This window comes from Doryrhamphus excisus, chromosome 12 (genome assembly GCF_030265055.1).
Source record: "Doryrhamphus excisus isolate RoL2022-K1 chromosome 12, RoL_Dexc_1.0, whole genome shotgun sequence".
NCBI lineage: Eukaryota > Metazoa > Chordata > Actinopteri > Syngnathiformes > Syngnathidae > Doryrhamphus > Doryrhamphus excisus.
In genome coordinates this window covers 18751701-18770381 of record NC_080477.1, presented here as the reverse complement: position 1 = coordinate 18770381, position 18681 = coordinate 18751701, and the positions used below count along the sequence as shown (strand labels likewise).

At 41.0% G+C, this 18681-nt stretch overlaps 1 protein-coding gene across 2 annotated transcripts in view; it reads right to left on the bottom strand.

Annotated features, from left to right (window-relative positions):
• The window catches only part of hcn4 (hyperpolarization activated cyclic nucleotide-gated potassium channel 4), a 103954-nt gene that overhangs the window by 67875 nt on the left and 17398 nt on the right, over positions 1-18681 (bottom strand). For both annotated transcript variants that reach the window (XM_058089022.1, XM_058089023.1), the window contains exon 2: positions 2072-2495. In XM_058089022.1, the coding sequence (XP_057945005.1) occupies positions 2072-2495 (424 nt within the window). The remainder of the gene's footprint in view (positions 1-2071; positions 2496-18681) is intronic.

Here is an 18681-nt window from a genome sequence, read left to right as displayed (position 1 = left end):
ACATATTTGTGTCAAATTGGTCATATTTTGAAATGTATCATTTCACATAAAGCCGGTTTTGTCACTTTTTTAGTGGGGAACTGATATTTTCCTTAAACGTACCTGTGTTCTACTGCCAATTAGGTCGAAAAAAAAATGTTCTGATAAAAAATGTGAGTCTAATCTTTCTTTTGGTAGGTTTATATCGTCATAGAACACAACATAATGTATGCCTTGAAAGATCAGTCAAAATACATTCATATTAGCAGTGAATTTCCTTATACACTTGTACAAGCATTAAATATTCCAACGCTACATTGCTTCCCAAAATGCTACATCAGCACAAAAAACTGATGATCTAGCCTTTTTCCACTTTTTTTGACACAAAACCCAGGGAAGGTGGGACACCCGCCTCCGATGCTACCTTCAAAGGCGCAATATTGCCGCCTCCATTCCGTGTCAATGTTGTTTATGCAGAAACAACCAAGTGTTTTCTCTTGCTAAGGGATTCATGTTTTGTCTCAAATAGCCAACCAATAGTCCGTACTGATGCTTCCCTTTGCACACCGACTACCTCCGAGACCAGTCAAACAAGATCCAACCGGTTTGGAAAGCAACATGAACTTTTCTAATTAATGCTGCAATTACAATCACGCTTGTTTTGCGGAAAAGCCTCTCCAGGCTCCGTGGTCCCACCGCTATCTGGATGGGCGCGGTGAGAGAAATGCCAATCAACACTCTGGTTTCATCAACTCATTGGTGACTGCGGTGCCAAAAAAAAAAAAGGAGCCACTTCACTGTGAGCATAATCACAAACAACATCTATCCATACTTCCCCTCCCGAGGGGAAATGGGACGTATACGGTGCTCTGCAAGCGTACCTGCAGTTTGAAGCTTCCAAGGACGGGGACGCAATTTGGAGAGTGATTGGATGTAGAAACGGAATTAATCTCACATGTTGCATTGTTAGTTTTTGACTATTACTCGGCATAACATCGTTTCTTTGTGAAAATATTCTTGTGAGGATAAGCGGTAGAAAATGAACAAATGTACCAATATGAGTTTACAATGGAAAAAATAATAAATCTTTTAAATTTTTACCATAATGCATTGCATCTGCCTGAGGGAGCTGCAATGACATCAGCCTCCCTCTGGGCTCTCGTGCTCCTCAAGCAGCCTCTGGCACAAAATGTCAACAACGTATAAATACATCTTTGGGATCAAGCGTTCGGGGAGTACAAATGATACAGTATAAATACGTCTGTGCTATACGGCGGACGAGCAGTTAGCGCGCAGGCCACACAGCTCGGAGACCCGAGTTCGATTCCACCCTCTGGCATCTCTGTGTGGAGTTTGCATGTTTTCCCCGTGCATGCGTGGGTTTTCTCCGGGTACTCCGGTTTCCTCCCACATTCCAAAAACATGCTAGGTTAATTGGCGACTCCAAATTGTCCATAGGTATGAATGTGAGTGTGAATGGTTGTTTGTCTATATGTGCCCTGGGATAGGCTCCAGCACCCCCCGCGACCCTTGTGAGGATAAGTGGTAGAAAATGAACGAATGTACCAATATGAGTTTACAATGGAAAAAACTAACAAATCTTTTACATTTTTTACAATGCATTGCATCTGCCTGAGGGAGCTGCAATGACGTCAGCCTCCCTCTGGGCTCTCGTGCTCCTCAAGCAGCCTCTGGCGCAAAATGTCAACAACGTATAAATACATCTTTGGGATCAAGCGTTCGGGGAGTACAAATGGTATAAATACGTCTGTGCTATACGGTGGACGAGCGATTAGCGCGCAGGCTACACAGCTAGGAGACACGAGTTCGATTCCATGGTTGTTTGTCTATACAACCATGTGCCCTATATGAAACTTTTCAGAAACCCTGCTCTACACAGTATCCCATAGCCCATAATGTTTGCAGTCCAAGGTCATAGCTTGTACCTTTTCCACAGTCAGTTATATCTCCGAGCTGTCAAAAGCAGTACCTTGGAGGATACAACCCCAGTGGCAAGGTACTGTACTCGTCAAGACAAAATATCGCACTTATTTTTCAAGTGTACCAACAATGCCTCAGAGTATTTCCCTACCTCTTCCCATTGGTGAATATAACGAATGAGTCTTGAGAGACGCAGTAGCCGCAGCAAGCTGAGGATCTTGGTGAAACGCACGATCCGCAAAGCTCGCGCCGTCTTGTAAAAGTCAGAGTCGATGCGCGTCTCCACGATAAGAAAGATGTAGTCCACCGGAATGGAGGAGATGAAGTCCACCACGAACCAGCTCCGCAAGTACTTGATCTTGATCTGCTGCGGGTCTAAGATGATCTCTGTGTTGTCCTCTTTGACAATACCCGTTCGGAAGTTGAGCACCAGGTCCATGAGGAAGAAGGTATCGGAGACCACATTGAAGACAATCCAGGGGGGCGTGTGCTCGTCTTTGAAGAATGTGATGCCTACGGGGATGATGATGAGGTTGCCCACCATCAGTAGCAGCATGGTCAAGTCCCAGTAAAACCTAGTTGGGAGACAGGAAAGGGACAAAAGTTAACTCAGTGTCCCGAAAAACACTAAATAAAACCCAAGCATCCATTTTTTATGCCACATATTGCGTACAGGATCATGGCTAAGCTAGTACCTATCCCAATCAGTTTAAACTTCATAGAAAAAGCCAAAGAATAACCACGTTTGACGGAGGTAAAAAATGCCTACAGACCCAAATCCACTTAAAAACTCTACAAATGTATTTTGAATGCTTGGGTTGCACACAGTATATTGCAACACTTACATTGTTACAACAGAAACGAATACAGACGGTTCAGCAAAAAGCACTGATGTATCGACCCAATAAATTTGACCATGGTCAGTCAAAAACTTGAGCATATTGGAAGTCCTAAACGGCTCAAAATCAGGTTCCACACATGCTAGTAGCTACTTCTCCAGGGGGAAAATGCCGCCAGAATGGATTGCGTTTGGATTCCAAGTGTCCATTGTGTTTTTCAGCATGATAAGTTAGCAAAGCCTCAAAAAAAAAAAACATGGTTTTATAATAATGCTGCATGATTTACCTTCATATTACATTCAACATCCGGAAAACGGCAACAATCTAGTGCATCCTTGACACCCAGCATGGATTAAATGAGTTCGAAACATCCTATTTACATCCCAATTGTTGCTTATATTAGCTTCTCTATGTGACGTTTAATCCAGCGGTGGATAAATGTGGATTAATCTTACCTCATTGTTCGCAAGGAAAACGTAAGCGCATATTCAATACACGCTCTGCCTTGCTTTGACTGAAGCTCAACTTGAAAGCTATTTGCTGTTTGGACACTAAATCTGGACTTGAAGGTCAGTGAGGGTTAACTGCTAATTATAAGGCACACCGTGGCTTCGTCCGAGTTTGGATATAAATTACACTCCACTGCCAGGCTCAGTAAGTGAATCCAGATTGGCTCTTTTGTGTTAAGAGTGATATATCCTGGATACTTCATAGAGTGCGCTATGAAGAGGGGGTGGTTCTGCGGTTCTGCATTGTTCACCGGAGCAATGACATCAGATGATTTACCCCCCTTTAACTGGGCCGTAAAGGGCTGCGGCTGTGCAAAAGCAATTCCACGGCGAGGGACCTTATGTAGGTATGCTGTGGCGTACATAAGAAGAATAAGGGAACTCCATTTTTCTGCAAGCTCGCAAGACTGCAGCAATTAATTACAGCTCTTTCAATTTCCACTGATGTCTATTGATTCCGTAGTTGATTCATGCTGTGTCATGTCACAAGGGCCTACAATGAAGAACTGCAGCAGGGCCAATATTCTTAAAGGAATAAAAAAAATTATAATAAATCACTTTTTAATCTTGAAGAAAATCTATAAAAATCAATAAAAAAATTTAATTTACAATTTTAAGGGCTACACCAACATAAACTATTCTAAAAATAACAATATAATAAAATGATATACAAACAAAGGTATGTATTTTAAAATATAATAAAACATAAAATGAATGAATTATATAATATTTTATATTAATATTATTATATTATCATATTATAATATTATCATGTTATTATATTATTATATTATTGCATTATTATATTATTAATATAAATGAAAATTAATATAATATAATTAATATAAATGAATGTAATAACCACAAATACATGAAATACATTGATTAATGCCACAAATTTTACTTACAATTTTAAATTTCAATATGACACAAAAGGTCTAACAGATGAAAAGTAATTTTATCTGAAAAAAGTATATAATTAATATAATAAAATGAATGAATAATATAATATTTAATAATATAACATTTAATAATATAACATTTAATAATATTATTATATTATTATATTGTTATATTATTATATTATTATATTATTATTATAAATGAAAATTAATATAATATAATTAATATAAATGAATGTAATTTTACTTACTTTTTAATTTCAATATGACACAAAAGGTCTAACAGAGGAAAAGTGATTTTATCTGAAAATAAAGCTCCATAATATTATGAGAAAAAGGGTACAGCTTAATCCTCGTGAAGTTATGCCTTTTTGTCATACATTATTGTCTTTATTTGGCTAATATTGTGATTTTATTTTTGTGTTTAATACAATTTTAGTTTTGGAATGGGGTCTTAAGTTACTAAATGGAAGTTTTATCTTCGAGCATGCAAATGTGTCTTAGCACTGCACCAAAACAAGGGAATTGACAGTGAAGTAGTTGGCCCATGCAGACATAATCTGTGGATGTTGTATCCCTCTTGAGTGGGAAACAAAAAGCCTTGAAAGCTACACAGGCTGTCGAGTTACTGTCGGTTACAATGTACAAGGATTACATTTTACAAGAGTCCAAGTCCCAGTGTATACAAACACCCCTGTGTCTCATACACACACACATATATATGACAAACACCAGAGAGGAACCAGTGACAGTAATTGGAATTCTTCAAAGTAAAAAGGGTATCTACTGTTTCAGCTGGCTGTCAAGTGGCGTTATATTTAGACAGACCTTGCCACCGCTGAGTTTGCTCGCGCTGAAACGGAAAGCCCCAGAGAACACGGAAATCTTCAAAAGGAGAAATGCTTACATAGGTAATGACATTTGTACTTGTAGCGCACGTACTATAGGGCATGAATATTCATTAGAGCTGCGCAGTTTATGAGTGGATGCTGGTGCGAGTGGAGTGGCTGACACGGCCCAAAAAGACATTTTTGCTGTTGTTTTGCTATTTGCATATCAAGCATGAGTCCAACCCAAATTTATCTAATATCTCGTATACATAAAGTTGGTAAAACGTGGAGTTCTTTTTTTGAGGGCAAGTCACAGTACAGTGATGGTTTGATGGAGTCAGTCATTACACACAGCAACAGTAAGTGGTCAGTTCAATGAAACACTCAGCACCGGTCAGTCAAGTCAATCATGACACGTCGTGGCAGTTGCTGGTTGGATACAACATTCAAACTTAATTGGTCAGTCAACATGTCAGTGTTTAACACTAGTACCGGTAATTGGTGGATTACGTCACTCTTTTCATTGGTCAGTCAAGTCAAGTCAATCATGACACGTCGTGGCAGTTGCTGGTTGGATACGACATTCAAACTTCATTGGTCAGTCTCCATGTCAGCATGTCAGTCTTTAACAGTAGTACCGGTAATTGGTGGATTACATCACCCTCTTCATTGGTCAGTCAAGTCAATCATGACATGTTGTGGCAGTTGCTGGTTGGATACGACATTCAAACTTCATTGATCAGTCTCCATGTCAGTCTTTAACACTAGTACCGGTAATTGGTGGATTACATCACACTCTTCATTGGTCAGTCAAGTCAAGTCAATCATGACACATTGTGGCAGTTGCTGGTTGGATACGACATTCAAACTTCATTGATCGGTCTCAAATGTCAGTCTTTAACACTAGTACCGGTAATTGGTGGATTACATCACAGTCTTCATTGGTCAGTCAAGTCAAGTCAATCATGACACGTCATAGCAGTTGCTGGTTAGATACAACACTCAAACTTCATTGATCAGTCAACATGTCAGTCTTTAACACTAGTACTGGTAATTGGTGGAATACATCCCCCTCTTCATTGGTCAGTCAAGTCAATCATGACACGTCGTGGCAGTTGCTGGTTGGGTACGACATTCAAATTTCATTGATCAGTCTCCATGTCAGTCTTTAACACTAGTACCGGTAATTGGTGGATTACGTCACCCTCTTCATTGGTCAGTCTTCAAGTTGAGTATTACACATTGTGCCAGTTATTGGTTGGCTCTCACATTCAAACTTCATCGGTCACTCAACTTGTCAGTCTTTAACACTAGTACCAGTAATTGATGGATCACGTTACTCTCGTCATTGGTCAGTCAAGTCAATCATGATACGTCGTGGCAGTTGCTGGTTGGTTCTGACATTCAAATTTCATTGGTCGGTCAACATGTCAGTTTTTAACACTAGTACCGGAAATTGGTGGATTAAGTCACCCTCTTCATTGGTCAGTCTTCAAGTTGAGTATTACACATTGTGCCAGTTATTGGTTGGTTCTCACATTCAAACTTCATTGGTCAGTCAACATGTCAAACAGCATAGACTGTACCCTTCAGTGTTTTTCAGTGAGTCAACTTGGTGAGAAACCATGACGCTGGTCAACTCTGATAAACAATAGTAACTAAAGTGACACAGAGAGTGATACATTCATTGAAATTATTCAGTGTGTTGCAACACTTCTATTGCAAATATCGATCCAAAATCGGTGGCGAAGGTTGAAGAAATGTCTTAAGAAACATGATTAATTTCCAGATGGCATTTAATGTGGCTCCTCTCTTTGCCAAGAAACAAGGAATGTTACAGGGAAGCTATATAAGTATGAGTTAAATAAGTTGTATGGCTCCAGGTGGGTTTTAATTTGGTGGTAAATGACTCTTTTGATGCTAAAGGTTGCCGACCCCTATCCTAATTTATATAGCAATAATGAGGGTTCCCTATATATAGGACATTTAGTACACCTTCAAAGACTTGGTGTCCCCTACAGTGATGGCTCCTCCACAAAGGTGTCCTCCCATGGCATCATGCGTGTGCGTGTGTGCGTTTGCGTACGATGAATTGCATGTGTAGAATAAACGCTTGCGGCTCCTCCTTTTCGCTCTCCTAGTATTCTCCTAATGGAGGTCAGGCCACCTAAACTTAGCCGAGATCCATTTACTGTGTTTTATTATGCATCGGGACTCTTGACATAGAAGAAGATTGTTCTATAAATACGAAGCAGCAAACACAGGCGGGATGCGGACATTTGAAAGGCATTAAATGTTTGCGTGTGGTGGTGTGCTGGAAATAAAATGAAGTCAAATTAAAATTACAAGCTAGGTGGTAGAAAATACAAAAATGAAATCTTGAGCTGAGCATCTATTGTTTGTTTTACGGTATTGATAGGTCAACATACCGGTGAAGGTAGCCCTGACATTTTTTTCTCCGTCTGGAGGGACGGGGGAACGACCGGATCGGCTCTCCGGTGGGAAGGCCGGGGACGGCAGAAACATGTTGTCACCCTGAGAGTGCTTGGGACTACACGATAAGCCTCTCTCCTTCTCCTCACCCTGACAGTCACGCTTACCTGGGAGGAGCGGCGAGGGCCGGCACAAACAGCCCAAAATGGATGCACATTTTAGCTTCAGGCTACCATGTTTCATATGGACACACCGCAGGGGATACGCCGATGGGGTCTACCGAGTCTAGTATAGAAAGAGAGCATGTCACCATATCAGGTGGCAGTAGAAGGTTTCCATATATGTGCTTCTCCACAATAATAATAATAATAATAATAATAATAATAATAATACCAAGTATGACTGCTAAAAACAGCTCCCAAAATCCTGTGCAATAACTGTGCAATAACCGTGCAATAAACCTGTGGCTTTCATGTATTCTAGTCACCAGGTGTCTGTAATGTTACTGTTTGGTGAGACACACAAGCACCAGCTTTGCTTGCAGGTTTTAATTAGCTCAAAACAGGCAATAATAATAATAATCACAATAATACACGGGCTACTGTTGTGGCCAAAAAATTCACAGCACGCTAAAACTCGCTTCTGAACCACCAACGTCACTTCCTGTTTGCCCTCCACTCAGCTCCCCTTAAGCACCAGAACACATTTACAGCAACACACAAGCGCATGAGTCTTATTTATGTGTAAGATGTCTTATTTTCTGTTCTTATGTGTACTTTCTGCTGCACGGTGGTGGAGTGGCTAGCACGCAGGTCTCACAGCTAGGAGACCCGAGTTCGATTCCACCATCTTTGTGTGGAGTTTGCATGTTCTCCTCGTGCATGCATGGGTTTTCTCCGGGTACTGTGGTTTCCTCCCACATTCCAAAAACATGCTAGGTTAATTGGCAACTCCAAATTGTCCATAGGTATGAATGTGAGTGTGAATGGTTGTTTGTCTATATGTGCCCTGTGATTGGCTGGCGACCAGTCCAGGGTGTAACCCATGTCTCACGCCTGAAGACAGCTGGGATAGGCTCCAGCACGCCCCGTGACCCTTGTGAGGATAAGCGGCAGAAAATGAATGAATGAATATCTACTATACACGGTATAATATAATAATATATATGACTTAAGACTGTAAAATAATAATGTTAAACCCATATTTACAAGGTCATAAATGTTCTAGCTACAAAAATATTCTATTTATGAAGAAGAACTCCTACTTCAGGGAAATTATCACAGTTGGATATGGAGCTAATTTACCCTTATATAAGAGGGATAGATTAAGTTCCTGGGTTGTCATTGGTCAGTCTACATGTCAGGTGATGACACACAGTGCCAGAGATTGGTTGACTACAATCACTCATAACTTAACCAGTCAAGTTAATGTTTATCAATATGAGTTGTCGTGGAAATGAGTCAATTATGCCACATTAATTTTAATTTAATTTAATTTAATTTAGTGTTTCCACATATTTGTTATACATAAAGATACAGATACACAATATATATGAAGAATATATAGATGGATTTCAAGTTATATTCTTATGTTGTAACCTACTGAGTGAATATGGACGCGAGTAGAGCGATGGTGAGCTTTCATGAGCTAGGAAACCTTGTGTGCTCTGCAAATGTGACTGAAACCGATCTGACTTTGCATAATGAATGATTAATTTGTTTGCTGATAATGTGTGTGTTTGCCTACGTTTGTGTGAGCATGACACCCTCACAAATGTGTTATGTTTAATATCAACAAACAAACTGCGCAAATTGGCTTGTATTCCATTTTAAAGTGACGGAAACGGTTAGTTGAAATCATGTCCGAGGATGGACGTTAACAAATAACTCAGTGTTGGAACAACAAACTCATCAGTCATGAAGCCCCGAGGAGAAAATAACACGACATGATTTTTATCTAAAGTATCGAGTTTTGATATACTTTTTCCAAGGTGGCTGTGTCTCAATACTTAGCTGACACAGCAGTTTTCCAATGGTTAATTACAGTTGAGGTTAAATAAAACGGACAGAGCAGCAGCCCCATTAAATCGGTGGTCATGTTTGAAAGAATGAATTAGCAGGAATGAATAACAATGAAGCACGCAGGGCTTTGGTTGAGGAGAGAGGCGGCGAGAAAAAAAAAAAAATCTCTTCATTTTTACATGCTCTAACTTTTAGCTGCAGGGAGAGTAAATCTATCAAAAGGCTGTCACACTTAAAAAGGAGAACATCTGTAACAACAACAACAAAAACACTGCCCATAAAAAGAGCAGCCCGTTGGTTTTTAAAACACGCCATTTGGCAAACACAGCAAGATTTAAGCATCTCAGAGGAAAAAAGAAATACAGGTTAAAAGGGTTAATCCTATTTTTGTTATCACCCGCTCCAATGAACTGTCATAACGCCGCCGTCTTTGCTAAGCACAGCCGGCAGGCACACTGCAAGCACATCACTGACACTGGGGCTGCGCGGTTGCAAGTGGCTATATTTAGGTGAGGCACACTGTTTTATCAAGCCTACGCTAAGAAGATTTCATCAGAAGTTGAGGCAAATCTCCCCAACCTGAGGCTGTAAGAACCCCCCCCCAAAAAAAAAAAACCCTACCTAAGCCAACGGTGCTAAAATAACTCCATCAATACAGCAAGTAGTTCTATTGTAGGACAACCATGTGATTTGTTTTTGTGTCAGTGGAGTCAAAAGTTATGACTCCATGTTACAAAAGCATAGAATCACAACAAAAACTTTTACAGGTAAGTCCATACAAATGCAAAAAAAAAATGTTACACTTTTGGATGCCACTAAGGTTGCTCAGGTAAGTTCAAGTAACATTTTTGGACCCAAATCCCACACAACAAGATCCCTAGCTTTAATATTATGAGTTATTTTTACCACGATATATCCTCTCAAAAGACAATACCTAGAAATTCATTAATTCATTCACTTTCTACCGCATTTCCTCACAAGCTGGAGCCTATCCCAGCTGTCTTCGGGCGAGAGGCGGGGTACACCCTGGACTGGTCGCCAGCCAATCACAGGGCACATATAGACAAACAACCATTCACACTCACATTCGTACCTATGGACAATTTGTAGTCGCTAATTAACCTAGCATGTTTTTGGAATGTGGGAGGAAACCAGAGTACCCGGAGAAAACCCACGCATGCACGGGGAGAACATGCAAACTCCACACAGAGATGGTGGAATCAAACTCGGGTCTCCTAGCTGTGAGGCCTGCGTGCTAACCACTTGTTCACCGTGCAGCAGAAAGTACACATAAGAACAGAATATAAGACATCTTACACATAAATAAGACTCATGCGCTTGTGTGTTGCTGTAAATGTGTTCTGGTGCTTAAGGGGAGCTGAGTGGAGGGCAAACAGGAAGTGATGTTGGTGGTTCAGAAGCGAGTTTTAGCGTGCTGTGGATTTTTGGCCACAACAGTAGCCCGTGTATTATTGTGATTATTAGTATTGCCTGTTTTGAGCTAAAAAAAAAAAAAAAACCTGCAAGCAAAGCTGGTGCTTGTGTGTCTCACCGAACATTACAGTAACATTACAGACACCTGGTGACTAGAATACATGTTGTTCAGCCACAGATTTATTGCACAGTTATTGCACAGGATTCTGGGAGCTGTTTGTAGCAATCATACTTGGTTGCACGCAGAAGACCCGAGTTCAATTCCACCTTCGGGCATCTCTGTGTGGATTTTGCACATTCTCCCCGTGCATGCGTGGGTTTTCTCCCTTTCTCCCTCTCTTCTCACATTCCAAAAACATGCTAGGTTAATTGTCGACTCCGAATTGTCCATAGGTATGAATGTGAGTGTGAATGGTTGTTTGTCTATATGTGCCCTGTGATTGGCTGGCCACCAGTCCAGGGTGTACCCCGCCTCTCGTCCGAAGACAGTGAAAATGAATGAATGAATGACTCCCAAAGCAGTGAAGAAGACCTATCAGGTGGTAGCATGTTAAAGTGATAGTAAGACTAGACCTATCCATCCATCCAAGTCAAAATCATCTAAAATGTCCGGTACCAAAAGGAAAAATAAAAAATGGCTGGGAATGAATGAGTTTGAATGACTTGTAGATATATAGACACAGATTAGGAACAAAATTGACCTGGAATTTTCCATTATCAGACGTGGTACTCAATTTGGACTCCTTTTGTTTGTGTTGCTATTCTCTATGAACGGGAATGGGGGAGGGCGGGTAAAGTCGACCCGGCAATTTTTCGCCTTTGGGGGTAGTGTCAGAGCTGTAACAGAGATGAGACAGTCTCATCCCCGTCAGTGTGTGTGTGTGTGTGTGTGTGTAAGGTGATGCTGAGACAACGGTGTGAAGTCTAACCTCCAAGACTCACTTCTGCCCAAATGTCACTTGTTTGACGTCATCCCGTGTCTAATTATCTGATTGCAGTACGTCGTGTTTCATCAAATCAAATAGTCTGCTTCACTGTATTCTCTGTTACGTGATGATGAATGCCGGATATTTTGGTTGCGGCTCTGATGCGGGGTATCTATGTGACAGAGACTTCTCCATCCTAACAAGCTAGAGACTATTATATTTTAGTAAGTTGTTTTGAGGGCAGAAGCCGGAAACCAGTAAAAACAAAAAAAAACGAAAAAAAACAAAAACAGAGCATGCTGTTGCAATATGGACACAACAATGTACTGCTTCTGCTTCTTCTGTTTTGTCAAATGTAGTCAATGTGAATAACAACAACAGACAGAAGTGCTTATGTAATTAAGTCAGGAAGATTATACCCAACATTTTTAACACCTCAAAGCACAGTGTTGAGAAAGGACCTCTTTTTAACTGATCTTGCCGGCCATATTTAGTATATTTCTCAGAGGGCTGCCACGTTGGCTAATGGAACTCCACTTAAGTAATTAAGGCTAACAGATGAAAATTGCATAGCAAATAGACATGCAATAACAGGAAGCTTTGTGTCATGAAGTAGAGACTCGCAGGTGCCCATTCAAGTACTTTTAAGGCTTGATAAATGGTTTGTACTATAGAACGTGGTACAAATATAGTGCTTCGTAATGTTACAGAATTAGTGAACCACAGTTCCCCTGCGTCAGCTGCACTCATACATCCCCCAGACGATGACGCTGTCTTCATCATTCATTCATTCATTTTCTACCGTTTATCCTCACGAGGGTCTATCCCAGCTGTCTTCGGGCAAGAGGCGGGGTCGTGTCTCCCTGGACTGGTCGCCAGCCAATCACAGGGCACATATAGACAAACAACCATTCACACTCACATTCATACCCACGCAGAAAACCCACGCATGCACGGGGAGAACATGCAAACTCCACACAGAGATGGCCGAGGGTGGAATTGAACTTGGGTCTCTGAGCTCTGCGCGCTAACCACTTATCTCCCGTGCAGCCGAATATAATGTTAAATAATGAAAAAAAAACCTAGCATGTTTTTGGAATGTGGGAGAAAAACACGGAAATACCCATTGGTGGAATCGAACTTGGGTCTCCTCGCTGTGTGGCATGCACGCTAACACTCAAGCACCGTGAAGCCCTCTTTGGGAGTCATATTGGACATTAAACTGAGTATTTTCCATGGTTTGACTGGTCCTGCGACTTATACTCCGGAGAGACTTATACAGTATATGTTTTTTTTTTTACATTGACAACAACAAGAGGGTCGCGGAGGGTGCTGGAGCCTATCCCAGCTGTCTTCGGGTGAGAGGCGGGATCACCTGTCCCTGGACTGGTGGCCAGCCAATCACAGGGCACATATAGACAAACAACCATTCACACTCACATTCATACCTATGGACAATTTGGAGTCGCTAATTAACCTAGCTAGTTTTTGGAATGTGGGAGGAAACCGGAGTACCCAGAAAAAAAACACCAAAATGCCCATGGTGGAATCAAACTCGGGTCTCCTAGCTGTGTGGCCTGCATGTTAACACTCTTAAACACACTTTAAAACGTAAACATCAACAAAGACAACCGAGAAAGGCGGAACAGAAATGCCACCAAAAAAAAATCCTATTGTGCAGATTACAAGCAAGTAAACTAGTTATGTTATGTTTTTTAGGCTAATAACTATTAACATGTTACTTTTAACACACCTATTTTGCCTGTTTTTCTACATTTTTATTGTTATTACTATAATTATCTGCCAAGGACTTCCAGCAGCACAAACAGCTATTTGTATTTGTGACGCGGTGGTGCAATGTGTCATTGCGGGGCTGCAGCAGACATGCGAAGGACGCGAGGCTGTCCAGCCGGTGCCATCAGCATGCACTTATCCAACTAGCATGTGCCAATATCTGTGCTCTCTAGCTTTGTGGTCTGTCACGCTGCCAGTAATTGTGTCTGTGTTTTATCACGATGCCTTGTTATCTCCAAGAAGGTCCTTGGGGTTAAGTCACAAGGTTCACTGTCAGCCAGCGATGAGTGTGGCAGAGGAAAACACTGGCCAGGGCCGGAAAAAACAACAGCTCGCTATATACCGCCATCTCGGCTCGGAGAGAGGGAAGCTGAACGTGTGCTAAGATAATGTCGTGTCTATAATAGCAGGAACCGACCACTGTACACTGTCACCTCGTGCCCTTGTTGGGGGGGCTGCGGCGTACTGCATCGTTATTTATCTTCACCACTCCAGGCACCGCAATCAGCAAATGGAGCGGCCACAATGAAAGCCTTTTCTTATCCATCTCCAAAATGATAATCTGAGGTCAAAGGGCAAAAGAAGGAGTACTGTAGGTGGACCACAAAAGTTGGGTTAGAGAAAATGACAAGCTGATATGAATGAACAGAACAGACACACTGGGCAAGGGGGGGTGGGGGGGGCTTACCAACAAACTGTCAATTAGCAGCTGCCAGCTTTTTCGCCTTGGTTGCCCTTGTCGCTTGTTCTGTATGAATGGCGCCATCACAAAGTTGACCTGGCATTTTTCCACCCTTTTCACACACTTCCAGCTTCTGAAGCAGTATCACAACAATAACAATAAAAGGATATCCCACAATAACAGGACAGGAATATGACGTGTAACGCTTTTCACTTACTACCCCCCCCCCCCAGGCTGTCCAACAGGTACATCATATATCACGCTAGACGGCGGTACTGACAGAGCTAATTACTTGATGGCAGGATATTGTGTCGCTATAATAGCTGCAGTAATATCACTATGTTCTATGTAAATGTATAATGGATAAATGTTGGCTCTAATTTTATAGCTTTAATGCAGATATTCTATGTGAAAAAGAACTACTTATATGCCAAGATAATCATAAAACATATAAATGCCAGTGTTGGGCACGTTACTTTTAAAAAGTACTTAGTTATAGTACTAGCAAAGACGGGTACCATTACAGAGGTTTGAATTTATTGCAGTCAACAAGTGTTTCTGTAGGTTTTAGTTTCTCACACAAGACATGTTTTTTTTCGGGGACATAATGTACATTCGACGTGTACATTTTTACCTTTGACCTCAACGAGGTTAAAGTAGTGTCTGTACTTCCATTCGGTAAATGCTGTCCTCTCACTAGAGTCCTCCTCAATCGCCATCTCTCGCTATGCTGTATTGACTGCCCGGCACTTTGGATGTGCTCGAAAGACCCGCCCACCCAAGTTCTCTGATTGGCTGAAAACGCAATCTTAGCCAATCGTCATCGTTTATGTGCTCTAAACACCCGCCCACCCAAGTTCTCTGATTGGCTGAAAACACAATCTTAGCCAATCGTCATCGTTTATGTGCTCTAAACACCCGCCCACCCAAGTTCTGCGATTGGCTGAAGATACAATTTTACTAAAACCTGAGCCAATCCTCATTGCTTATGTGGTTATTTCACCCCCTCCCTTGTCACTCTGCAACACTCTCATACTCTCATGGCGCTCCAGATTAGTTAAAAGTTAGTAAATTAGTTAATTAGTTAAAAAATAGTTTTATTATTTATTTTATTATTAATTTTACTATTTATTTTGTATTTATTTTTATTAATTATTTTTATTAAAAATAAAAAATAGTTTTATTATTTATTTTATTATTAATTTTATCTCATAATTTTATTTTTATCTATTTTTTATTAATTATTTTATTAATTATTTTATTAATTATTTTTTCATTTGCCTTTTATTTAACCTACATATGTGTCTGATCATTTTGCAAAATGGCATTATATGTACTTTTTTACAATAAAAAATATTTTTATTTATTTTATTATTCATTTTATTATTCATTTTTGTTTATTCTTATTAATTATTTTATTAATTATTTTTATTTAAAATGGAAAAATATTTTTATTATTTATTTTATTATTAATCTTATTATTAGTGTTTTATTTATTTGTATTAATTATTTCATTAATTATTTTATTAATTATTTTTTAATTATTTGCCTTTTATTTAACCTACAAATGTGTCCGATCATTTTGCCTGACCCCGTATATTTTAAATGGAACTATTTCTATTAAATGGAACTATAAAGTGCTACTTTACTATTTCTTCTTGACTATATTTGCTAAGTCAAAATGGCCGCTGTCATTAAAACAACATAGTAAGTGGCGGCCAAAGTCCTTCATGGACTTTTTTTCAGCTCACTTATGGGCATAACCGGTGTGTGTGAAGAAAAAGTAGGACATGTTCCAAACAATGATGGTGAAGATAAATCAGGAGTCCGCCCACACAACCGAGGAGAGAAGAAAAATATAAGCGTCTCCCACCACTGCATGTGTGTCATAATCCCAGCCATTTGTTTGAGTCTAGCAGACAAAGCAGCATGTGGTCCCGGCCAAGTCAAACACATTGATTGAGGGAAGTATCTCCTGTGAATCACACACACTGACTTCTTTATCCAGCACGCCGGACTCTGGACCTCTCTGAGTGGAAACCCTGCTGTGTCTAACGGGCTTAAGGCTTCTGTTATACAGTCTCGCATCATGACCCTTGTGGAGGTTCTCTAGAGGAATGCCAGCCTCTGATGGACGGCTGGTGAGAGCAACTTTGACAACTGATGGCAATCAAAGGAGAACTCAAACGGCATACAGTAGAGCGCAGACTTACATTAAGAAACTCTGATAATTAAGTGTGTTATTTCGGAATTCATCTGTTCATTTATTGACTGAACATAGACAGTACCCCCCCCCCCTCTTCGTCAGAAAACTGTCTGAAAAACTGACAGCCTGTCTTATTTTTAGACTGTAGATTGTAAACAACAGATGAGTTATGATAGGGTGACCAAATGTCCTGTTTCCACGTCGTGTCCTGGCCGTCCTGTTTCTTTTGGGGTTTTTTTAGACAGTGATAAAATGTCCTAGCTTTCATTAGCCACGTTTACATGAGGAGTTTTTCTCTTTACGAATGGAATCTTTCTGAATGACCTTTCCGAAAGCAATGGTATACATGGAAAGGAATATTCCAATCGCATGTGGGCATGCCCAGTAAAACGCAAACACCAACATCACGTGATACCGACTTCCTCGAGTTTTTCTTTCACTTGTTGGATTAACTCCGTATTGGGAGAGGCGGGGGTACACCCTGGAATGGTTGGCAGCCAATCACAGGGCACATATAGACAAACAACCATTCACACTCACATTCATACCTATGGACAATTTGGAGTCGCTAATTAACCTAGCATGTTTTTGGAATGTGGGAGGAAACCGGAGTACCCGGAGAAAACCCACGCATGCACAGGGAGAACATGCAAACTCCACATAGAGATGGCCGAGGGTGGAATTGAACCCTTGTCTCCCAGCTGTGAGGTCTGCGCGGTAACCACTCGACCACCGTGCAGCCTGATGCTAATTGTAAGATAATAATATTAAATGCTATACAATCTACCAGTTGTTATTTTACTGAAAATATGAGTCAACATTTTTTTTTTGTCTTTGGGGTCTTAAAAATGGGGTACACCCTGGACTGGTGGCCAGCCAATCACAGGGCACATATAGACAAACAACCATTCACACTCACATTCATACCTATGGACAATTTGGAGTCGCTAATTAACCTAGCATGTTTTTGGAATGTGGAAGGAAACCCAAGCAAACTCCACACAGAGATGGCAGAGGGTGGAATCAAACTCGGGTTTCCTAGCTGTGAGGCATGTGCCCTAATCACTCATCCAAATATTCACCTAAAGGTGAAAGCAGAGTGAAGTTTTACCCAGGTCTGTTCCAGATTGGCTTGTAATTGGCTGTGCATATTACAGTGTCTTCTTATGTGTATGTTTGAGTATTAAGACGACTGACCCACCGGTGGAGCTAATTCTGTTCCATCCACAGTCTGTTAATTGCTTCTGATCTTAAACGTACCCTTTCTGCTAACAGGAGTGACTTACTTGTAAAAATGTAAGTACTTTTTAATGTGTTGAGACGCGCCGAAGCTAAATAGCTGTACCATTTTCACATTTTGACCATTTCTCATCTCGGGCTGATCAGGTTGCGGTAGTGGTGGTGGTGGTGGTGGGAGTCGGCGGGGGTGAAAAAATCAATTTCAGAGAGACAAGGGGTGTGAGTATCCACCTGGGACACGGGCAAGGCTGAAAAGGTTAACCTGTATGTGCCTGATATAGGAGAATGTGACCGAGCGGGGGAATAGACTGGGGTGCATGCATGCATGCAGAGGTCAATGCTAAACAAACTAACTGTGCTTTTTAACACACAGGATTGATGGCTGCCTGTTAGTAGAAGTATCTGGAACAACAAAGGCAAGTGGAGGTATGTTAATTCCATCATAAGCTAAACTGAAATTTAATTAGGCGGCACGGCGGTCTAGTGGTTAGCGCGCAGACCTCACAGCTAGGAGACCAGGGTTTGATTCCACACTCGGCCATCTGGAGTTTGCATGTTCTCCCCCGTGCATGCGTGGGTTTTCTCCGGGTACTCCGGTTTCCTCCCACATTCCAAAAACATGCTAGGTTAATTGGCGACTCCAAATTGTCCATAGGTATGAATGATAGTGTGAATGGTTGTTTGTCTATATGTGTCCTGTGATTGGCTGTTGACCAGTCCAGGGAGACACGACCCCGCCTCTCGCCCGAAGACAGCTGGGATAGACCCTTGAGAGGATAAGCAGTAGAAAATGAATGAATGAATGATGAAGGCAGCGTCATCGTCTGGGGAGCGTAGGAGTGCAGCTGACGCAGGGGAGCTGTGGTTCACTAATTCTGTAACATTATCTCTAATAAATGACTATTATATTCAAACAGGAACCTGGTGTTTGAACATGTGTTTGCCA